Raw genomic sequence first — 24,929 nt, 5'->3', positions numbered from 1 at the left:
GCTATTTCAAAACGCAGGCGCACAGGATTTGGCTATTGCGGTCTGTGACCTGTGTGCAAAGGCTGTATTGTTGTGTAGGGTTTAGGGGATTCATTTTGAGAAATCTATACAGGAAAGTACATATACATTTTTTTCTTGCACTTACAGTACTGTGCAAGAATTACTGCATTCTCATCAGCTTAGAAAATGAGCTCTGTTGTTTATTGCAAAAGTGGTTGTTGTTGCAGTTTGAAATTGATTTGTCTGACTTGTTAAAACATGCATTATATTTAGGATACCCGATTGACTTATTTTGTTTGACATAGGGATATCCATTTGAGAGAGAGCGAGAAAGACACACACACTACATAGCATGTTTTTCATGTCCATTTTATTGCCCTCCCTTCCCCCACCACTTCTGTCCACACCTCAACTTTTGGTCAGAGCAGCAGATTGAGGGTAGCAGAGCTTCTCCCAGCCACTTTGGAAATTGGTGGTGTTCCAGAACTTCTAAACCCCCACCTCCACTACAATGTGGGCTACACAAACATCAACACTGCCCCTGCAACACCTTCCCCTGCAACACCTTCCCCTTTTAAACGCCATTCTGGGTTGTGTTGGTTCATAGAAGAGTAGAAGTTGTGTTGGGCCTTTTAAGCCAACTGCACACACACACACACACACACACACACACACACACACACACACACACACACACACACACACACACACACACACACACACACACACACACACACACACACACACACACTCTTCGTCGGTTTGAGACATCTGCTCTCTGGGTCCAAAGTTGAATGTAAGGGCAGCAAGATCCTACACTGACTGCCCTGAGCCAACCCATATGTAACCATAATTGCACATTTCTCATACAGTATTTCCCCACTTTTGCTAGTTTGCTAGTCAGGGTGGGTGTGGGTCTGGTCTGTATCAGACACGTGACCATCTTCATTGGAAAGGCTACATTTTGATATTTTTTATGGATTCATATGGAATATGATTAAAGGGGCTCCAGGTAGGATTGAAAGTTTAATTAATCACTGTCCCGAGTCAGCCGATGGTTATGCGATTCATTAGTGAGTGAACAATGACTCTCGCGACCACTTCCACGATCCGCTGTCGGAAAACCCTGAATGCAACTTTTTGACAGAGGAGTGTTGTGGGAAAAACTTTTCATATGAAAAATCGCTTTGCATGCTGTATTCAGAAAAGCATTCTCACAGCGAGTTGATTTGAACAGCATTTTTTTTTTCATTACGGTGTAGATTTTGAGACAGGCATGCCACAGGCACCGCGCAAACAACGTCATCCTACCTTGTGCCCCTTTAAGAAATGATATTCACAATACAAAATTCATCTTTTTAGAGGAATCTCTAAAAGGGGGTCAAGGGGGTAGATGTTTATTGTCAAGGAAGCCGCCTTAAGTGTTAGGTGCTGGGAGAAGTCCTACACACACTTGCATTTCTCATAGCGTGATCTGCATTATTTCCGACTTCATACATTCCTTAATTTCCTTAGGGATCCCTTCATTTTCTTGGGGATTAATTAGATCTACTCAGCATTAAGAGGCCTCAAATTAGCGAAAAAAAGTTATTGAGCAGAGCGTTTCCTTCGTGTACGGTTTCACAATTTTAATGGGTGGTGTGGTGTTTTATATATGACAAATGACACCAGATCTTCTTGAAGCATGTTGTCTTTTGAAGGATTGAAGCCATTTGTATTAAGCTTAGCTGTCAAGTTTTTTTTAAATTTACCATTGAGAATATAGCCCGTGCGTGCGTGCGTGCGTATGTGAGAGAGAGAGAGAGAGAGAGAGAGAGAGAGAGAGAGAGAGAAAGAGAGAGAGAGAGAGAGAGAGAGAGAGAGAGAGAGAGAGAGAGAGAGAGAGAGAGAGAGAGAGAGAGAGAGAGAGAGAGAGAGAGAGAGAGAGAGAGAGAGAGAGAGAGAGAGAGAGAGAGAGAGAGAGAGAGAGAGAGAGAGAGAGAGAGAGAGAGAGAGAGAGAGAGAGAGAGAGAGAGAGAGAGAGAGAGAGAGAGAGAGAGAGAGAGAGAGAGAGAGAGAGAGCGCGAGCGAGCAATGCAATGCAATGCATGAAGAAGATGAAGAGAGAGAGTTTGGCAGTGAGTGACAGTGCGTGCTGCTTCACTGGAGCAGTACGTTTGATACTGACCCTGCTGCATAGTGTACAGTACAGTAGGGGACCTGACGTGCATGCTTGCATGGCAGGGGGGAAAGTGAGCTCGCTGCCTGGCCCGCCTGGCACACTGCACTCATGACAATGTGTGGTGGCATTGCCATTTATAGCTCCTACTTACTGATCTATCTGGAAAAGGTACTACAGTACGCTTATCCGCTCCGCTTAGCTGCTCCAGTCCGCCCAGCGACGGCTTGTGATTCAAACGCATACTGTAGGCTTGGGTTAGACAGTTAGAGCCTTACAAACTCTCACCAGATGATGTCTAGCCATATAAATAAAGTGTTTTCTATTTTCTTTGAAAGTTGCAAGTGTTGCCTTTGAGCGATTGTTTGCATGGTTGTGTCTGGAAATTTGTTGTGTCTGCGATTATAGTTTATTTCGCGAACTACTTTAAACTTGCTTTGCTTTGTTTTGCTTTACCTTTAGTAGACATGTTTTGCTAACTTAATTCTGTAGATGAATGAGCACATTGACGCTATAGCAAGATCCTACAACCTTTTGAGTAGAAGGATTGGATCTAAACTTACCACGCGACCATATCACATGGCATGTAGAATGGAGTTGCCCATTGTAATACGCCCATTGAGTTATTGCATGCATTCAGCTTTTCAATATGGCAGGTCTAGTCTCTCCCTATCTCCGATTCTTTTTATTTCTATCTTTGCCTCGGTGTCTACCCTCTTGCGTGCTCTCGCTCCCCCTGTCTCTTGTTATTTATCACCCCATGAATAAGCGCACATATCCAGTTCCATAAGACATGGAGGAGATATAGCCTAGTGCGTGCTGTAGAGATATGGCCTCAGCAGTACCTGCTTCTGTGTTCTAGCCTGTTTTAGAGAAAGTAAGGCGTGAACACAAACACCTTGTGCGTGCTTTATAGATACAGCCCAGTGCCTGATTCTGTTTACCGTTATGTATGCCTGCGTGATGAAAGCTTGTGGTTAGTGAGCAGGGCCCAACGAACGACTAGTGTGTGCTGTGTAGATATGGCCTATTCCGTGCTGTAGTGCTCCAGCTTACGCATGCAAGCCAAGCGTGATAGCAGCGCAAGGTTAGAGTGGAGTGAACAGAGACCGACAAACACTCGCCTAAGTGGCAGCAAATGGCTGAGCTTGGTTCACCGCTCACGCTCACGAAAGGTCTTGGTAGCGTGTTTTATGGAACCGCAAAACGGGGTAGAGGGTGAGGGAGAGAGGAAGAGGGAGAGAGAGAGCGAGAGATAACGGAATACACTGTAGGCCCTGCCTGCTGAGGCACATGGGAAGGAGGAGAGGTGGAATATGGGATGTGCTGTGTAGTTTCAATGTGTGGTGATGAGGAAGAGAAAAGAACGTAGGGACGGAAAGAAAATGGGGAAAATGTGGGATGGATGTGTTGTGTAGGTTTCATGAGTGGAGAGGAAAAGCAATGAGAAGAGGAAGAGGAGAAGAAGAAAATTAGAAGAGGAAGTCTGAGTGGTGAGGAAGAGAAGAGAGATGGAATGTGAGATGCATTATGTAGTTTTCGTGAGTGGTAAGGAGGAGAAGAGAAGAAGAGTTAAGGATGTATGCATTGTGTAGTTTCCTGAGTGGAGAGGAAAGGATATAAAGGAGGGATACTACAGGATACATTGTGCAGTTAGAGTGTTTAGGAAGAGAAACAAGGTAGAATGTGGTGAGGAAGAGAAAAGAGGGAGAATGTGGGATGGACGTGTTGCGTTGTGTCGGTTTCATTAGTAATTAATGACTGAGGCAGAGAAAGGGGAAAGGAAAGCGGGGCTGGATACAGGAGACTAAGGCACAGAAACGCACAGCTGTAACTCTACACTCACACACCCGCCGCTGGGATCAACTTTCTTCCCTCTGTGTGTGTGTGTGTGTGTGCGTGCCCGCGCATGTGTGTATGTTTTTAGAGGGAAATGGCAGTACCAAGAGAGCATGCATGCTTTTTAGCATTGCACTTATGTGTGTGTGTCTGTGCGCGAGCGTGTGTGTGTGCGCGCGTGCGGAGTTTTCTCCATGTGCAAGGCTGTGCCACTGAGAGTTGCATAAGATTCAGATCATGAATCAAGAGCATTTTTACAGTCTGTGTGACATTAACGTGTGGTGGGTCACATTGGGTTTAGGGTTAAACTCTACACATGATTTGGGTTTTGACCCTGCAACCTCCTCATTCTGAGACGACTCCCCTAAGGTCACAAGTTACAGGTTCAAAACCCATATCATCCATGTTAACCACTGCATGATGTGGTCTGTGGCCCATGGCTGAGGGTGTTTGACCAAGGCGCTCTTCTTCTTCTGTTGCTTTGCCATACTGAAACCAAAAACATTTTGATTGCCTTGCATTAAGACGTCAGGTAGCGAAAGTGCTATGTAGTAGTGTGCAATTGCGCAATAACTCAAGTGATGTGGTGGTTGGGGTAGGTTTTGTGCATGGAAGCTGGGCAGAAGCATACAAGAGTCTAATCTGTGTCTGGCATGAATTATCTTCGTGTAGTGCCGTGGCAAAGAGTAAGCTTAAGTGTACCCTGCTGTGGTCGTTGTCTGTGTGTATGCCTGTGTGCGAGCATGGCGTGCGTGCGTGTGTGTGTGTGTGTGTGTGTGTGTAAAACGCACCATGTCAGCGCTGAGAAGGCCTGGCTACCGGCAACCAATGGCTGAGTCTCAGCTGCTGCTCCACCTCAACAGAGGAGATGAGGAGAACAGGGGAGTGGAGAGAAGGGGAGTGGGAGAGGAGGAGGGGGGGGCAGGAGAATGGAGAGGGATGGAATAGAGGGGATGGGGGAACTGCAGAGATGGAGAGAAAGAGCCTAAGAGTGAAGAGGAAGATAGAATGGAGAGAAGGAGAGGAAGAGGGAATGGAGAGGAGGGAAAGGGAGGGAGATACGACGGTGGGGAGCAGAAAGGCACAGGAAAACAGGATGAGAGGGGAGAAGAGTCAGGGGGTAGCAGGAGTGCATAGAGTAGAGGGGTGGGAGAGGAGAAGGAGAGAGAATGGAGAGAAGAGAAGTATGGGATCGGAGAGTGGAGGAGGGACAGAAGAGTGGTGGTAGCAGCGGGAGAACAGAGGATAGCCAAAGAGAAGTCATGGACAGAGAAAAGAGGGCTAGAGGAAAGGGGGAGAGGAAAGAAGGAAGAGGAAGAGAAGAGGTGTGATTGCAGGGGAATACTGAGGAGGAGAGAAAGCTAGGAAAAAAGATGGGGACAGAGAGGAGATGGAGAAGAGTGGTAGAAGAGAGGAGCGGAATAAGTAGACAGAGATTGACAGAATAGGAGAGGAAGAGAAGAGAAAAGTGTGAAAGGAGAGGAGAGGAAGAGGAAAGAGAGGGTGAAGAGAAAAACAGAGAGGGAGAGGGATTTGGAGACGTGCCTGGAAGTTGAGTGCTTGCCCTTTCGAGAGAATTGAGAGGCACAAAAGTGGTCCTGGCCCACTTGCTGCAAATGTGACACACACACACACACACGCACACACACACACACACACACACACACACACACACACACACACACACACACACACACACACACACACACACACTTGAGACTTTCAGTTTGATTTGGTTGGAGGCAAGGAGGTGGAACCATTGTCTCAACAATTGTACATGACATACAGGGGGTGCATTACAGTAAACTCCCGTTCCCTCCCTCCTGTTTCCCTCTGCCTCCTTCTATCGCTCTCTCCTCCCTCAACACCTCTCTCTATCCCTCTCCTCCCTCTAAACATCTCTCCTCCCTCTCCCTCTCCCTCTGCCCATTGCTTTCCACTCTCTCCCACCTTCCTCCTTCCCTCCCCTTTCCTCCCCTCCCACTCCCTCTTGCCCACCTCTCCACCTCTTGCCCTCCTGGCACCCCCCTCCCTCCCCTTTTCCTTTTCTTCATATACCCTAGTCCTGCCCCACTGGGCACCCTTCTCCATACCTCCTCTCCTGCCTTCGTCTCTCTCCTTCTCTCCCTACCTTGTGTTCCCCTGTCCTCCTCTCCTGTCCTCTTCCTGCCCCCCACACCCCCCTCCCTGCCTCTGCTGGGCTTCATTGCAGTACTGTGTAGCCAGCGGCATGGCGTCGGCTCGTGGCGTATCAGGTGACGTGCACGGTGACATCCACACCGCCACGCTGGCCATTGCCAAAAAGCACAGAGCCCCAACTGGCCGCGGCCTGCGGGGCGCATTCCTCGTTTCATCATGACACGGCCTTAACGCGCGCGCGCACACACCCACCCACACACCCGCGCGCACACACACACACACACACACACACACACACACACACACACACACACACACACACACACACACACACACACACACACACACACACACACACACACAAACATGCACGCACACACATACACACACACACACATACACACGCACACACACACCATCAGAGTTGAAATGATCCTCAAATACATGTGTAAACACAGAGATGTTGAAAACCACAAGCTCTCAGGGTGTCTTGGTTTTCAGTCCATGTGGTTGGTGGTGATTCTTGTGAGTTTTCAAAAAGTCAGTGATGCAACTAAGATTATGCCTGTTTAAAAAGGGTCTTGTGACAACATTAGCATATCTGTGTTCCATTGATTTCTTTTACTTCAGGGGTGATTTTAATCGTGGTTACGTAATGTGGTCAAAGTGAAGTGTCATTTTACAGTTTACACTTTACCGTAATTTGAAACATGCTGAAATTCAAGCATATTTTTTAGCTATAAAAAAAAATCAAAAAAAGGCAGGACGCCAAGGCACTCTTCTAAGATAAAACCGCTTTATTAACAAGGCTAGTTCATGTTTGAACTTAAATAATTAAAAATACTGCCACTGCCATATTTTTTAGCTCTGTCAACTATCTTTGCCTGCTGTGGCCATGTATCGTACGCATGATACTATACAGTAAACCTAAAGCCAATGTGTAGGACTATAGCTAACAATGTTTCTCTTCTTTCTTTCTTTCTGTCTTTCTTTCTTTCTTTCTTTCTTTCTTTCTTTCTTTCTTTCTTTCTTTCTTTCTTTCTTTCTTTCTTTCTTTCTCTCTATCTCTCTCTCTCTCTCTCTCTATCTCTATCTCTATCTCTATCTCTCTCTCTCTCTCTCTCTCTCTCTCTCTCTCTCTCTCTCTCTCTCTCTCTCTCTCTCTCTCTCTCTCAGATCAATGTCAGGGTTACTACGATGGATGCGGAGCTGGAGTTTGCCATCCAGCCAAACACCACAGGCAAACAGCTCTTTGATCAGGTGAGTCCCCAGGGGTTGAGGTGGGGGAAGAGGGATGGATGGGGTACTTGGGTACTTCATCACGTCTTGCCATCTTGGATGACATCATCCGTCGCACCAGCTGCAGTTAGGCTTATGCAAAGGCCGCATTGCATTATATTAGTGTTTCTCAATGGGGGCGTACAGCCCCCCAGGGGGCGTTGGAGAGCTCTAGGGAGGTTTGTGATGAGGACAAGCGGCCGTTTCTTGAAAAAGGTTGAGAACCACTGTATTATATCAAGAGGAGTTACGAGGACGGCTCCTAAGACCAGCTCCTAAGTGCATTTTACATTTTAACAAGATGTGCTTTTAGTTTGTCAAACAAACCACAACATGCTTTTTTCAGTAGCAAAGAGTTTATATCGTAGGCCTAGTATATCAGTCTCAAATTGATATTCTGGACCTCACCCCTCACCGTCTACACAACTGTCTCTCGTCACTGAAGCCACAAGAGAGAGAGTGAGTACAATAGAGGTTGTCATTCCCAGCAGTCTCTGGAACAGCACATTTGCAGCAGTGACTGGCACAGAGGTCAGAGGGTGAAAACATTAAAAGAAAACACAGAGAGAGAGAGAGAGGCTACTGCTGATGCCTGTCTTAGCCGGTGCACTGACCCGTTGTGTGTGTGTGCGTGCGTGCGTGTGTGTGTGTGTGTGTGCGCGTGTGCGTGCGTGCGTGTGCGTGCATGTGCGTGCGCTATTCAAAGAATCCTTTGCCTAACAGTAGCCCACTGTACTGGTCTAGGGGAGAGCAGACGGTAGCCCTCGCTCCGCCTGCTCCTCGCTGATGTCACTCTGCCCACACATACTCTGTAGAGGCCTCCCAGTGTGATAACACAGCGTGGTACTGCCTGCACTGTGCTGCTATAGAAAGACAATTACGGTATTTAGCTCTCTGAGACCCTTTTTCAGAGTGGTCCCTTACTGATGTCACACTGTGTGCACAGATACAGACCTCCAACTTACTGAAGTTGTTGCACGTATACCCATGCTGTGCTATGGTGCCTCTCTTGCCATGAACGTAGGGGAGAGCTGACGGCAGCTCTTGGTCTGCTGGCTCCTCACTGATGTCACTCTGCCCACACACACTGTATATAGAGACCTCCTAGTACTGTGGCACAGTATGGCACGGCCTACAGACTACTGTATGTGGAAAAGACACATTCTCATTCTCAATGTCTCACTATTGCTTATTTGAGTGGGCGCTGAATCCCTCATAAAGTTGTTGTATCTTTAAAAAAAATGAAAACCCAAGAAAGGAATGACATGTACTGCAAAAAGCAAAGTCCTCCTTTCAATCCTATGAAGGAAAGCTTATGGTGTTGATGGCAAGCGATGTCACCCTGGCCACAGACAGAGGCCTCCTTACATTGTAGCACAACATGTCACTGTCCACATTGTGGTGTGGCGGGGTGGCTCTTTTATAGTTTAGTAGGACACATCCGATATTTAGCGCTTTTAGCCCCTTTTCTTAGTTGTGTGCTATGTAACGTCACTCTAGTCTGCACACAGAGTAGACCCCTTAATAGTAGAGCACTGCCCACAGAGTTACAGGTACGTGGAAAGGACAGACATCCACTGTCTTTTTTTTTTTTTTTAACTAGGTGCCGAATCTACATAAATATTTTAAATAAGAAAGCAAACAAAGAACAGCAAATTTATATTTTCGATCATTTTATTCACCCGTTAGATACACTTCCCACATAGGCCTGCACCAAGATGGCTCTTTTACAGTGGAAATACATTAAAGTGAATTGAGTGGAAGAATGCTCCATTCATTCCTATGGAGACAGACTATGGTGACAAAGGCAATTGATGTCAGACTCCTCCCACAGACGCCTCGTACTACTGTAACTGTAGCAACTTGGTGCTTGGTGCTTAAGTTGCCCACACTGAGGTGTGATGGCTCTTTTATAGTCTTATAACACACAATGCCATCCCTGAGAGCTACTGAGACCAACACAGTATTTTGTGTGTGTTTGGGTTTGTGTTTGTTTTGTTACATTAATAATAGTACAGAACTGCTATAAGTGTGTAGCATGTACGACCTGTCATCCTATCAAATACCTTTTTACAAGATATTTGGATCTTGTACCCCTTGTCTCTTGGATCCAAGTAAAAGTAATCGTGTGTGTGTGTGTGCGTTTGCGCACATGTGTGTTTGTGTGCATAACACCTTGTCTGTGTGTGTCCTATGGCATGGTGCTCATGTTCATTCCAGCTCATTTGGGATCCGAATGTGCAGATGTGGGTACGTCTAGTCCCCATTTGCATATGGAGGAGGTTGACAAAATCATGTTGTTTTAGCCTCAGAGAGGTGGGTTGAGGGTTGAGTGGGCCTTTCACATTCAGACTCCTCTCCTCTCCACTCCACTAGAGCAGTGTTGATCACCATTGACTGGTAATGAGTTATTGACTGCAGAGGCTGAATGGGGATGAAGTGTTTATTGGGTCATAAGCGGTTGTACAGGTTTTTAACATTGCTGCAATGCTGCCGTCTGAGCGTTTTACCTAATGGGTCGCTTTTGACCTGACAATTTAACCAGCTGCTGCGATAATATTTGCTGTTTTTTTTAAATCAAGTGCTCACAGGGAAGACCTGCATCATTATTGTGATCATTGTTTTCCCCCGGGAACACTTCCATTATTTTTCCATTTTTACCACAAGATTTTTTTCTTATTGTTCCTTGTCATGTTGATGTTGTGTTGATGTGTAGCGTCTTGTTACAACCTGTGTGTAGATGCACATTCTGTGCATATGAGATTAATTCGGAAGATACTTTTTTGTCTGCCCATGTTGTAATCAAGTGGACTAATCATTTGGCTGAACAGTTGAATTTTAAGCATATCACTAAGGATCCAATTGCTTGTTTAGAGGTGGTCTCAGCTTGGCTTCCTCACCAGTACTGCACAAACTGTTCTACCGTGGTGTCACCATTTTATGGTGTCTGTCAGTGTTCAGATTTAATATCTGTTCTGATTTGTTGTATGACATTACAGTACAAGCGGAACAGAAGGGACCAGTAGACTCCAGAACGCTGTTCTTTTTTTAAAATCTGTACAGCATACGTGATGCAATATTAATGTCTTTGACTGAAATATTAATTTAATCGTGTCGCAGCATGTGAGGTCTCTAACCCACGGGGGCATTTTTGCCCCATTTTTGTTAATGTACGGAGAGATTTCCCTCCCAATTTCCCTCTCCTAAAACACCGGTAGTGCACAGACCCTGTACTTCCCATCGCATAGAGCATTCTCACTCATAGCGTGTTCATCCCAACAGAGAACCACACTGGTTACCGCACCTTATCTAAAACAAACTGACATGTTCAAAACCTAGAACCGGAGCACTCTGGGCACGGAAAGTTGATCCGCCATGCAAACTTTGTCTGCAAACTGTGGTGACCATGTAGGCTACAGCAGGTCCCTCCGGGGTAGCACATGGTGGCATGCGGTAAAATACAAAAGCCGGTATGAATTTGGGTGGTTTGCAGGTAAGCAGGTTGGCTGCAAATGTAGCTGGTGCTGGAAAGGGCACCAGCACCATTCTGGCTGGCATGAAAACCGCATCAGAGCAGACTGACTGCTCCTTAATGTGCTCCTTCTCTACCTCCAATAGATATAGACCGTGGGGACCACTTCTGTCCTCTTGAGAAATCAATATGAACTCAAGTGGTGTGTGTGGGTGTGCGCTATTTGCAATGTTTGGCTAAGTGTTGGCAGGGCGATGGCGGAAATGGAAATGGTTATGATGAAGGAGTACCAGCTGTATTATTGGTTTCGATTGAAATGAATGCCATAGACTTTTAGGTTGAAGTAATGTGAAAATACAGTGCCCGAATAAACTTGCACTGAGTATGATTTTTTTTCTACTGTTGCTTCTGTGTGCTCGAGTGACCTGTCTGAGGGGAAGGAAGTCTGGGCTGTCGCACAGCTCATCCCCCTCGCCCCATTTCCTTTTTCCCCTCTTCCTTCCTTCCTTCCCTCTTTCCTTCCTTCCTCCACTAATGCATTTGTCATCTCTGTTCTGTCTCCATGTCGGTGTCTTGGCATCCAAGCTTGCCCTCGTCTTACCCCAGGCAACATTCAGCATTCCCCCTCTCCTCTTCTCCAGTGTTCTACATTCCGCATTCCCCCTCTCCTCTTCTGCAGTGTTCTACAGCCCGCATTCCTTCTCTCCTGCTCTCCTGTTCTCCAGTGTTCTACATTCCGCATTCCCCCTTTCCTGTTCTCCAATGTTCTGCATTCCGCATTCCCCCCTTTCTTGTTCTCCAATGTCTCCAACTGTCCAGTGTTCTGTATTTCCCCCACTCCGGCTTTACTTTCCAGTGTTCTGCATTCCCCCTCTCCAACTCTCCAGTGTTCAGCATCCCCCCTCTCCTCTTCTCCAGTGCCAAAGCAGCCAGCTGACAGAACGCCAGCCTCAGCTGTTTTAGCAGTTCAGCTGTCATATCCCGTGTGTGTCTGTGTCTGTGTCTGTGTCTGTGTCCAAGTGGCATGGTTTTTTTTGTGTGTGAGCCGTCATGTACCTGTCTGGGTTTTTTGCTTGCCTGTTTTTGTAAGTATGCGTGTGTGTGTGTGTGTGTTGTGTGTTGTGTGTTGTGTGTTGTGTGGTGTGTGGTGTGTGGTGTGTGGTGTGTGGTGTGTGGTGTGTGGTGTGTGTGTGTGTGTGTGTGTGTTTGCGCGCACATTCCTCCTCCCTATACATCCATTTGCCCATCTGTTTGTAGTGTAGCTTGATTGTATTGTGGTGAGCACAGATAATTTAAATGCAAGTTTACAGCAGTGGTGCTGGTGGCTCTTGCCGGCTTTCAGCCCCCTGATGGACATTAATCATGCAGTTCATCAGCTACACTCTCTAAAGTCTGAGGGAGACGGGACATCCTGAGATGCTGTGTCAAGTTGCTGCTGCTGCTACTGCCAAACTCGCAGGAAGTGAAGTGCTGTCTCTGTCATCTGCTCACTGGCAGCTGCAAATAGATCCAGATAGAGCTCTGGATCTCGCTTTGATAGCTGCTGTCTATTGGAAGGAAAGTATCTACAAAGTGGTTACCTTGATTCAGGGTAGCATCAATTGTGGGATAAGGAAATATGAAATGTGTAAATCTAACACTGTGCGGTCCGGTTCTCGATTCTGATTGGCTGTTTCTCCCTCCCTCGTGCGTGTGTGCTTGTTCGTGTGGCGTGTGCGTGCGTACGTCACGTGCGTGCGTGCGTGCGTGCTGCTGGCTTCAGGAAGGACTGCCTGTTGTCTTGTAAATCAATTCTGTAACGTCAAGTGGGTACACAGCAGCATGAAATGCCAACAACCAGCACACTCCTACACTGGCCTCATACACTGAACAGTTGTTGCTGCTGGCTTCACAGGAAGTGTTGACTGTTATTACATTACATCACATTACATTGCACTTACCTGACACTTGTCCAAAGCAACTTACAGTTACTGTATTTACAGGGTATTGGTTACAGTCCCTTGAGCAATGTGGGGTTAGGTGCCTTGCTCAAGGGCAGCTCAGCCATGGAGCGAGGTAGGGAGAGGGTCGAGCCCTCTGATCCTAAGCCCACCTCTGTAACCACTAGTTCTAGGCCACGGCTGCTTGTGCGCTTGCTTGCAGCTGCGAATGGTTCAAAGACGGCAGCAGTGGCGGCATACAGGGCTGTAGTGGAGGGTAAACGCACGTAAACGCCGTTTACGCACCTCTGGAATTTAGGAAATAGCGTTTACCCACCTCTAAACAGCGTTTACCCACCTCTAAATAGCGTTTACGCAGGTCTTAATGGCAATTACGCACGTCAAAGTTCCCTGCGCCTTGTGATCTGCCGTTGGAATAATCCAAAATAAATTTGGTGTCATTAAAAAATATTGTTGAACATACTTAACGCTTTAGTAGGAATCATTTTCATCTGCTCTGTATTCGGGTATGTGACCTTCCAATCAGTGCCTTTCGGCTGCGGCGGCGACACCAATCAGGATCCAGGGAATATGTAAACACATACACGTTATGTAGTTGCCTGCCTGCCTACCTGTTCAAAGTTAATCATCATGGATATTAGGAAATATTTGAAGAGACCATCCAGTGCTTCCACTTCCGCAGATGCCAGCAAAAGGCCTCAAGTACAAAGTAAGACTGACAGAGATCAATTTACATGAGTCGTTAAATGTGCTTTATAAATAAGTTTGACTTGACGAATTATGGCAATGACAGAACGAGCTATGTAGCAAGCTGCTGGTTACTGTATGTATTGGTTAGATAAGTAGTCCCAGGGTAATACAGAATGAGTGGAAAGCATTAGGCAGTGACTGTGGGGGTATTGCCGTTGGTTCATGTGTGCAAACATGTAACATCGGGTGAGAACATGTGTGCAACGATGCGTTATGCGGCGAGACGCGAGGATCTTCGTCCAAATCGCTAATCACATGCATCATCGCTAACTGCGTTTACATCGCGTGCGGCGTGTAAGGGAAATGTTAGTAGTTGACATATGGAATTCACTTCAATTTGTGCGGCTTCTTGCTCCAGTTGTGGAAAAAACGATTGGCCAAACAAACTCACAATAGAAGGCCTACTGTCCCAGAGAGCTGAAAAAACCTCACTGTTAACAGGGGTGTTAACCAATCCAATGAGTTCCTCTCTCTCTCTCTCTCTCTCTCTCTCTCTCTCTCTCTCTCTCTCTCATAGTACATTGAACTTAACTAGCCTACTATTTACCCATAACAAATGTTGAATTTCTGAGCCCTTTTTAATTTGTACCACTGAAGGCATTTGATAATGCTTCATCATATTTTAGAAATAGGGCCTATGTGCCTACATATCATATTCCTTTTATATACCAAATGTTGATCATTTTTTTAAATGGTTTCAGTTGTTTTGGACTTGTGTAGGACTGAAATTACATGTATGCCTGCATACTATCAGTGCTGCAAACATAGGCTATTCAACACACTTTAAAAACACACTGAAAAGATACGGCCATAGTAGCCTACTAAAAACATTTTGTTCATAATAATGCTGATTAATAAATGGTGATCTTAAATTTTCATACTGACATCCTTAGATTTGACTTGGTAGATCACGGCCGACCATCAACTTCAAAAGTATATCTCGGTTAAAAAAAGGTTGGGCACCCCTGAAATAGGAGATGAAGAAACAGGTAGTGCGAGAGGAGACACACACACACACACACACACACACCATATCTACTGTAGATAGTTCTTACTCTACACATACTTTTCTTTACTGTTGAAACACACTACAAACTACAAACACATTTGTTGACTGTCATTGATTTAATATGACTTTAACTGATAACGTTATGGAATATGGCCAGGGCAGCCATACAGATTCGCGACACCTTGTGTTGCTTTCTGCTGTGTCGCGTCGCGTCGTGTTGCGTTGCGTCGTGTCGCGTCGCGGTCTGTCTGATCAAAAAATTCATAGTTTACCCACCTTAATTTGACCACTACAGCCCTGGCGGCATAGAGGTAGAACATCAGACTAGAAGTGATGCCGCCCTGTTTTCCATGGCAATCCTTGCAGCCATGTTTTGCCGGTAAACCAAATTAATTTAAATGAATGGAGAAGGGACTCAGCTCTGTCAAAAAATGGCTCAATAATGTGAAAATTTCCATCAAGAGACTATAAGGAGTCGGACTGCTAAATAATTTACCTGCACGTAGCTAATGTGAAATGATTTTAAAATGTATTTTATCGACTCAAATGATTTGAGGAGATTTTTAGCCTGACCTGATCTGATCCTTGATTTATGTGTCAATTCATATTCACACAGTTTTAGGCCATTTTTCTGACAGATGAGTGTATTCTTCATTGATTTGCATTGACAGAAAAACACAGGTCTACACACAGAAGATGGCTGCACTTGCCATTTTCCAGTGCTGTTGTAACACCTCTGGTCTAATGTTGCCAACCAAAGCGAGATCTAGTGATCTATACTGTATTTGTTGAAAAGATATTGAATGAATGAATGAATGAATGAATGAATGAAGGAATGAAGGAATGAATGTCAATTGGGGACAAGGCAATATGATATGCCATAAGCAAGCACACCCCTACAGTTGCTGTGTAATGAACAGTTGTTGCTGCTGCCCTCACAGGAAGTTAGTGCTGCCTGTGTTCATCTGTTCACTGGCAGCTGCAGATGGCTCAGACAACAGCATTGGCGGTCAAAGCCAAATCTAGCGCTCTATCGATATATGTTATGCCAACAAAGCTTTTAAACAAATGGTGAAATATCAATCGGGGACAAGCCGATATGAGACGTGTAATGATTGCCCTATGATATGGTCATGGGTTGTCCCCTTATCCCTTCTCTCTTTTCAGATAAGTTAGAGATTGGTGTGTGCATGTATATGCACGCACAAACTGTTCAGCTCGAAATTCATATATCAGTTAGCAAATTACCATTTAAAAAAAAAAAATAATCAACTCGTGTAGTATCTTTTGCTGTAATAAATGACAAACAGCACTTGTCCATTGTGTTAGGCTGAGTATGTAGCCAACTTTCTGGGGAAAAGCCCGTAGATCTGTAGCCAAGTCTTTACAAATGTCAACAACCTGTACATCCCATACAGTGGCCTGATGTGGAATAGTTAGTGCTGCTGCCTTCACAGGATGTGCTGTCTGTTGTTGCTTGTTCACTGACAGCTGCAGATGCTCAAGGCTGTGCTCACGGTTGCCAAGTAGCCTGCCGGCAATATAGCTGACTTTACGCAATTGCACAGCACACAGGGAATAACACGTTCTCATTTTTACTGTTTCAAAGCAGGAGCCTGAAAGTTAGCTTGTGTTATAGTTATGGCGTTCTCCTGTTTATGGTTTTTGGCAGATGTGTGATGTGATGTATTTTTCTCCCCAAAAGTGATGTACAGTACTGAAATGCCACATTATAAACATACAATTATTGGCTGAAACTGGGCTGAAGGTCCAGAATATTGTGCCTTGTTTGTGCCCTTCTTTTTTTCTTTTTTTTTACAACTGAACATGGCTCTCTGACCTCCACTGAGCTCCACACAGCTCCTGTGAACACGTCTTTGAAGTACGTAGGCTGGTGGTTTGGTGGAAATGCCTCTCAGATTAGGCTGCCCTTTTACCCTCAGTTTGGAACAGCTTGTTCATTCATTATTAGAGGCCTATGTACTGTATGTAGTATATCCCATTGACCCTGTTGCCAGAGTGGGTTGATTGAGGAAATGGAGTGTATTATCTTTGCTAATAATGCCCACACGATGGATGTGGAGAACATGCTGTAATTCAGATTAATTCAGATGCTTAGACATGCATGTGTGGAAATTCCCAAGTGTGGCGATGGCTTGGTCAGTCAGCAGGGGTGAATTTCTGGAGAGCGTAGTTGCTAACTATGTTAGCCACTTTGTTGGTTGCAATGCAATTTCCCATTGGCAACTAACGAAGTTGCTAACTGCTAACAACTACGCTTTCCAGAAATGCACCCCTGGTTTGCATGCAGCTCTGACTATGTTTCATGCAATATATTATGGAGATTGACATTGATCTGACTTACAAATGGGTGGTTGGCTAGTTGCTTGGTCTGAGTTGGTGTTCCCTTGTGTGTCTGCTGGAATAAAAAGCATAAGCGGTTAGCTATTTTTCCATCATGGCGTTTGATTTAATTGCCAGTGTGCCCTCTTGGCGAGCGTTTTGTGAGCAGTGGGCGCCAGACCATTCACCACACACACACACCACATGCATTTAGAGCTACCTAGTTGGAGTATTGAAACATAATGTACAAGTCTACCGTTACTGTAAAATAGTTAATGGACTAATTTTATGTAACACTATGTAGTTTATGTAGTACATTGTAGTACTGTTGCATACTCAGCAGCATAGTACCTTCAGTGGTACAGTGCCTCTATGTAATGGCTCAGCGTGCAGTGCTTTCAGGTTCATCCATTCACAGTTTCACTCACTCCTGTGATGGAAGGCTGCCATACAACACAGCAGCCAGGGGAAAGCGTGCATGCGTGCATGGCGGCTTTTCTCAATCTTACGTGACCTCTGTGAGTTTTAGCCTTGGAGGTAGAGCGTACATTTTTCAACAAACGGCTTTTAGTGCTGTGCTGAGGTCACATTTTGAGAATGTGCTGAGGAAAAGCTGTAGTACTTGCTGAATAACTTGCTCTGCTTCGGGTATTTGTGACTGCCAAGTGTTTGCGAATTCCCCTCCTTCTTAGATGAACGGACTTGTGCAATGCCTTTTCTGTAATTCAATGGGTTCATGTTTCCCTAATCTGTCTTAATGAGTGGCCAACAGCTTGAAATCTCACACTGAAATAGCACATTATACTCAGCCTTTTGGGAGGATATTCATGTGTGTGCAGCAGGTTTATTTATTTATCTTTTCAGGAAAGAATGTGCACATACAGTATCAGTAGTACAAGCAGAGAGAGTAGAGAGAGAGAGGTTCCATTGGCCCATTGTTTCCTGGTTCTATTATGGCCCCCCTTAGGAAGACCTAGGCAGACCTAAGGACTGTTCTATTCATTGTAGGAGCATTATGACACGGCCCTTTAGGCAGACCGGAACCTGGTCTCGTTAGGTGCCCATAGAAACCTATTATGTTGGCATATCTCTATATACTTAAAGAATCTCTGGTACAAGTGCTGGACCAGACAGACGAAAACTGAAAAAGAAATGATGAGGCTGCACAACACTGATCCTCCTGAATATTTAATGGCACAACGATTTGGACGCTCAGTGCTTCATCACAGTGCTGCAGTCTTTTTTTTACCCCCCAATCCCTATAACTTGTCGCTTCCCTTTGTGTCCCCCTGCTCCTCAGGTGGTAAAGACGGTGGGTCTGCGGGAAGTCTGGTTCTTTGGCCTGCAGTACGTCGACAGCAAAGGCTACTCCACATGGTTAAAGCTCAACAAAAAGGTAAGAGCTACTACAGTAAGTTACTTATTGCGTTATCTTTCTTTTTTTTTCCTCCATCCCCCGACATTCTCAGTTTTTTTAAGAATAAAAAAATTCCTTTTAAAGAAATGTGGTTTTGCCACACGACACAGAGAAAATAATCCATAGTAATCCATATGGTGATGTATGTTTTCATCCCTATCGCTTGAACACTGTGGCCAAGAATTGTATAACTGCTTATTTGGGGCAGAAAAGAGGTGGTTAACAAGCCACCTCCTACTTTTCCACATGCCTGTATAAACACCACCACTGAGATCTATCATAAAACACTTATGCTGTGGCTGTACGTGCATGTGTGTGTGCTTATACATTTCTCTTGGAGGGTATTAAAGAATGTTAGCCGAAGCCATAGTGCAGTGTGAGTGATCTACGGCAGGATTTGTGCATCAAGTGGCCGGTGGGCCGATGTATGTGGAAAGTTCTAGGCCCAGCTCCTGGGACTCCTGAGTAGGCTTTGAGGCTGTGAAGCACAAGACCTGCTGAAGCTGGTTCAGCAGCTCTGCATTATTTCAAAGTGCTGATCTTTAAACCAACAACAAATTTCCTGGTGGTAATTACCAATCAGAAATGCCCACTCGATATCAGAGCGGTACATAACTTGGAGTGAGCGGGATATACAGTGGGTGTTTCTGATTGGCAATTTTAACCAGGAAATATTTCATGGCAAAATGCTTCAAATCCGTATTGAATAGAATGGAACCTTGGTGCCATTCTAATTAACAGTCATTGCTACAGAGCTGCTGAGGCTCAGAAAAGTGTCTGCTCTGGTGAAGGAATCAGCAGTAGGTTAGATAGACCCTGTGTGTGTGTGTGTGTGTGTGTGTGTGTGTGTGTGTGTGTGTGTGTGAGAGAGAGAGCGAGTGAGTGTGAGAGTGACTGGAGCGATACATCTTCTGCTGGCTGAGGTTATTTACAGACCGTCCATGCCCACCACTGAAAGATTTGAGGCCCAAGCTCACATTGCAAAACTGGTCTGATGGGACAACACACGCAGGCAGGCAGCCTATGCTGTGCTCTTGTGTCTGTTATTCACACACAGAGACATGATGCCGAGACGGTCTGCTCTATGCATGCAGGACAGCTCCTTGTCTACGGGATGGGGAGACAGCATGTGGGATCCTGTGTGGGAACTGGCCTTTTAGGATGACTCAGCATAGCTGTTGTGGCGAGTCAGCATTAATGAATTCATGCCAGTGGAAAAGGACAAGTCAAATGCCATAAAGTCTTGGGTGCATCTGAAGTGTATAGTCTCCGCAGGAATGAAGGCAGTAAGACTTCAGCTAAGACAACTATTCTCTGTGCACATTCTTCAGCAGCCCTAATGGTTGATGTTTTTAGCACTCGACTCAAATTTTGATTTCATAAAAGAATTGTTGAGTGCTGCTCTAATGTCTTGGGTGCATCTGATGTTTAAGTTGCTGTCTGCTTATGCAAGAGAATTGTTAACAGTGACGTTTAATTCTCTGTTGTGAATGATTGCTCTTGATCTGCTAAAAAATTGCTAGATGAAGGGGGCATGTTTTAGGTTGAAGTCATGTCACATCAATTCTGCAGAAAAGTAGGGTTGTGTTGGAACAATATTCTGGTTAGGAGGAGAAGCACTGCATAGACTTTTTGACAGTGGAATGGTAGCATGAAGTGTTATTTATGTACCGGTATTTAAAATGACCCTATAGAAGTGCTTTAAACCAAAGTTCCTAGGCTCTCCTAGGGAAAACGCTACTGTGGTTTCCGACATGAAGAATTCAGATGTGCTCAGATGGTGAAGGTATTTTCAGATGCATGTGTGTTGAACTGGGCCTACAACTCTCGGGCTCTACAACTCAAGTCTATGGGTCGGTATTGGCAACATCATCACGATACGATACACATCCCGATACAGGGGTCGCGATATGATGCATATTGCGATACATGTACATCCTGATACATGGCCTTCGAGTCGATATGTATCCTGATATTTTAGGCTTATTTTGTAGTTTTCATTGATTTTTTTTACATTTTTATTTGCATTTTTTTACATGTACAACCAAATGTTGCTTTTTTCTTTTTCTATAGAGCAACAGAGCTACTGTCGTGCATGTAAAACACTGCCTTCACAAAGCTGTAGGCTTACTGCATAGCAAGGAGCAACTGTCAGATGCCGTTTCAGCAACTTGATAAACTAACTGTTTATTGCAAATGAAATATCGATACGGAGGCCTCCTTATATATACATGTATCGCGAAGAGGCCTGCGCAGATGTATCCCGATACCGATATTTTGAACCTCTACTCAAGTTTTCTTTTGGTCTCACTTCAGACGTGAAATTTGTATCCTTAACCTGACATGTGTTGATGGTGCAACGTACCTCTTCATCCTTGGATGATGTGTGATCCGTACTGCCAGAGACTACAATACCCATGTCTGATTGACGCCCTGGGCTTTCCCCCCAGATGGCTCTTCCATCTGTCCTGCATCACTCACTGTGTGTACGCGGCTGCACGCGTTTTTGTGTGCGCGCCCGCGTGTGTGTACGCGCGCACAGGCACGCACATTTAACTTAACCATTGTCTGTGCCGCTCACACTATTACATATATCTCAACAAATATGTGGTATGTATATGTGGTCCACAATGTTTTAAATACCTCTGTTCTGTCCACCGCCCGCCCAACTGGTCTTTGAATTCGGTACCCAAGTGCTCTGTGTGGGTTTCTGCTATAGTTCTGCTATGGCATGTATAGGCTGTATAGTGGAAGATCTTCAGACCAGATTTCTATCCCAAATGTCCACTACGGGACTAGGGGTGCCCTGTAGGTAATGATCGGCACTTAACTCGAATGACCTTTTCTCTGTGTTCCCCTGCTCAGGTGACCCAGCAAGACGTGAAGAAAGAAAACCCTCTGCAGTTCAAGTTCAGGGCGAAGTTCTTTCCCGAAGACGTCTCGGAAGAGTTGATCCAGGAAATCACACAACGCCTCTTCTTCCTGCAGGTATGCTACTGCTAATTAATGTCATGTGTAGATTTTGTATTCAAATCCATGTATTTTTCAAAATGCAGTTGAATTTCTAAACATTATGTTATTGCTGTGTCACCAACTGTTCCCAAACTGACGTGTAAAGTGAGACCTGTAATAATAATAGCTGCGTTCATGATGACAGCCATTGAAAGTCGGTAGACATAAATGCCAATAGAATTGTGTACAATTTCATAGCTTTGCAGTGTTAACAGTCTCTCTCTAACTTCACAGCCCGCATACTCGTTTTCTCCTTCAGTTTACAATGTTGTCATTTAATGATTTCTGACCGTTTTCATTTTGACTACTTATCTCTGTGCGACACACCCTTTTTTGGGCACACAACAAACCTCTTTTTCTTGCTCTCTTGCTCTGTCTCTCGCTCTGTCTCTGTCACTCGCTCTCTCTCTGTCACTTGCTCTCTCTCACTCACTCTCCCTCTCTCTCACTCACTCTCCCTCTCTCTCTCTCTCTCTCTCTCTCTCTCTCTCTCTCTCTCTCTCTCTCTCTCTCTCTCTCTCTCTCTCACTCTCTAACTCTCAGGTGAAAGAAGCCATCTTGAACGATGAAAATTATTGTCCCCCTGAGACCGCCGTCCTCCTCGCCTCATACGCAGTCCAGGCCAAGTATGCCGACTTCAGCAAAGAACTCCACAAGCCTGGATACCTCACAAACGACCGCCTCCTGCCACAGAGGTGAGGGGAGCAGACCTCTGAATTCACCTTTTTTCATCACCAACCAATGTAGCTACTCACCAGTGAAAATGGCTACTAAGTTGCCCATTCTACCAGCCAAGCTGAGTCTTCACTGCCATTTGCCTGTTTGGCCGGTTGGCCAGTTGGCCGTTTGGCGTTAATTTAGAGGAGGAGAGGCGAGGATGGGAGGCCTGTGTGAGAGGTGGCAGACAACAGCCATTTGGCTTTGTTATGGGGAGTACAGGAGGGTGTGGGGAGTACAGTTCATAATTGATTGTATGTACAGTAAGGGTGTCTGAGCACCACAGGTTTTTATTGTGCATTTTAAATAGCTGGTCTAAGCGATTTGTTACAGTCGTTGTGGTCTATGTGTGTGTGCGTGTATGTGTGTGCATGCGTGCGTGCACGTGCGTGTGTGAGAACATGCATACCTCCATGCCTGTGCATGGCTTCTGGGCACATGCTTTGAAACTATAATGAGATGTCTCTGTGGCAAAGGTAGCTTTGAAGCCCTGCAGTAAATTACCTTGTTAACTACGCACAGGCGGAAGGAAGGAGAGAGGGAGCGAGAGAGAGAACACTTGACTTCCATAGTCCCCCCACCAGACTATTACAAGCCAGCAGGCCCCTCTGTTCCCTATCGCTCTGCTGACCTACTTGTAGTTGCAGTTGTAAGCGCGGGCTTCATCGAGCTTGAAGTATAGTTTTGCTTTATTTAGCTTTATTGTTTCCATGACCTTGCGCTTTGCCATTTTGCCACTCTGTCTGGTTAACATCAGACCATCTCACAACTGAGAGAGTCTGGAGACTACCTATGCAATTTTTTGTACAAAAGGTGTGGTTTACGATAGCCCATGGCTGTGTGTTTCATTTGGCATATACAGTACGTAGCCCATAGCCAATCGTGTCAGTTGTCACCGTCATCCCACCCCTTCCTATTCTCTGATTGGAGCCCAAGATCTTGTACCGCCTTGCAGGGAGATAGAATGCATTCTGTCGGTCAGAGCTGAAAGATTGTGCAAAGCACATACTATATTATTTTATGCATTCTTATCAGATGTTTCCACCATGCAAAAGCAGCGGTCAGGGTGACGGCGGACAAGTGTGTGGTATCCGTAGGCGAGAAAGTGTGGCTTGTTAATTAACGAGGCTAATTTGCAGATTAGAGGGGCCAAGCTGCGCTTTACAATGTCATACACTCACTCACTGGAGACATCTGTTTTGTGTTCAGAAGTGATGGCGTTCCGAAGGGCCGCATTCTTGTGTTTTGCTGCTCATTTGATTACAGCTTTTTTAATTCAATTAGGAAAGAGGTCGATAATGGTTCTTCTCCAATGGATTTATCCTTCACCAAAAATGTCTTTTGTCTGCCAGAATGTGAAGATGAAATATGGTGTTACCGCAGACACACGGAGACAAACTCTCTGTCTTCTGTCTGGTTGTTGTTGTGTCTGTCTGTATTTAAGCTGCATTTAAGTTTCTTTCTCTTTCTCTCTCTCTCTCTCTCTCTCTCTCTCTCTCTCTCTCTCTCTCTCTCTCTCTCTCTCTCTCTCTCTCTCTCTCTCTCTCTCTCTCTCTCTCTCTCTGCAGAGTTCTTGAGCAGCACAAGCTGACTAAGGAACAGTGGGAAGACAGAATACAGACCTGGCACGAGGAGCACAGAGGCATCCTAAGGTATCTTTGCTCCCCCCTTTCTCTCTCTCAATCTCTCTCCCTCTCTCCCTTCTCTCTTTTCTTTCTCTTTCTGACTGAATACATACCTGGCACAAGGAGAAGAGAGACATCCTAAGGCACTTTTCCTCTCTGTCTGTCTTAGTCTTGTTCTCATGCTCTCGCTCTTGAATTTTTCTCTCTCTCTCTCTCTCTCTCTCTCTCTCTTGTCTGTATGCCCCCCCCCCTCTGACCGAATGCAAACCTTGCACAAGGAGAACAAAGGCACCCTAAGGCACCTTTGATTACTCTGTCTCTCTTTGTCTTTCTTTTTTTCACTCTCTCTGTTGTACTCTCTCTCTCTCTCTCTCTCTCTCTCTCTCTCTCTCTCTCTTTATCTCTTTCTCTCTCTCTCTCTTTCTCTCTCTCTCTCTCTCCCCATCCCCCCTCCTCACATTTTCAGGCCACACATTTCAGTGTCAGCTGGTTTCTTTAACCTCACAATCTCCCCTTTCCTGCTCTCACTGTGAAAGCCTACTCTGGTTGCCAGTGTTGTTTCTTTCGTTCAGTACCTCACATAACCTTCAGTTCAGTTCAGTTTTTTCCACTGAAACGGTTCTCAGTGTAGTAATTACATTTTGTGCATTGTGTTGTCTAAAGGCTCTTCAGTTGATTGCCTGTGATTTTGTTTATTCCTCAGGCTGACTAGACTTGGCCAAGCCATATCGGTTCACTCTTTAGTGAGCTGTTGTTTTGTATGGCTTTTGTTACTTAAATGTTTGTGCGTGGGCGTCTTTCTGTGTGTCTGTGTGTGGGTGATTGTGTGTGTGTGTGTGTGCATGTTTAACCGTGCGTGCGTGCGTGTGTATATACAGAGAGGACTCAATGATGGAGTACCTGAAAATTGCACAGGACCTGGAGATGTATGGCGTGAACTACTTCGAGATCAAGAACAAGAAAGGCACAGAGCTCTGGCTGGGGGTGGACGCCCTTGGACTCAACATCTACGAGCATGCAGACAAGTACGCCCACCATTTTCCTGCAGTGAATGACTGAATGAATGAATGAATGAATGAATGGACTGATGCATGAATTGGTGTTGCATGTTGGTGTGTTGGTGTTCATGGTATTAGTCTGAGTGAATCAGGTTTGAAGGTGGAAGTGAATAAAGCGAAAGCATATTGGTATCATTTGATTCGTAATATTCTGTACATTAAGAATTTTTGG

The 24,929-nt window shown here is 45.3% G+C and overlaps 1 protein-coding gene across 1 annotated transcript in view; it reads left to right on the top strand.

The window, feature by feature from the left end:
* The window catches only part of LOC134459641 (radixin), a 64,024-nt gene that overhangs the window by 15,468 nt on the left and 23,627 nt on the right, over positions 1-24,929 (top strand). The window contains exons 3-8 of the mRNA XM_063211987.1: positions 7,313-7,396; positions 18,229-18,324; positions 21,211-21,333; positions 21,901-22,052; positions 23,643-23,726; positions 24,578-24,724. Of these exons, the coding sequence (XP_063068057.1) occupies positions 7,313-7,396; positions 18,229-18,324; positions 21,211-21,333; positions 21,901-22,052; positions 23,643-23,726; positions 24,578-24,724 (686 nt within the window). The remainder of the gene's footprint in view (positions 1-7,312; positions 7,397-18,228; positions 18,325-21,210; positions 21,334-21,900; positions 22,053-23,642; positions 23,727-24,577; positions 24,725-24,929) is intronic.

The sequence above is a fragment of the Engraulis encrasicolus genome, chromosome 12 (genome assembly GCF_034702125.1).
Source record: "Engraulis encrasicolus isolate BLACKSEA-1 chromosome 12, IST_EnEncr_1.0, whole genome shotgun sequence".
Lineage (NCBI taxonomy): Eukaryota > Metazoa > Chordata > Actinopteri > Clupeiformes > Engraulidae > Engraulis > Engraulis encrasicolus.
This window is presented reverse-complemented; position numbering and strand designations above follow the sequence as displayed.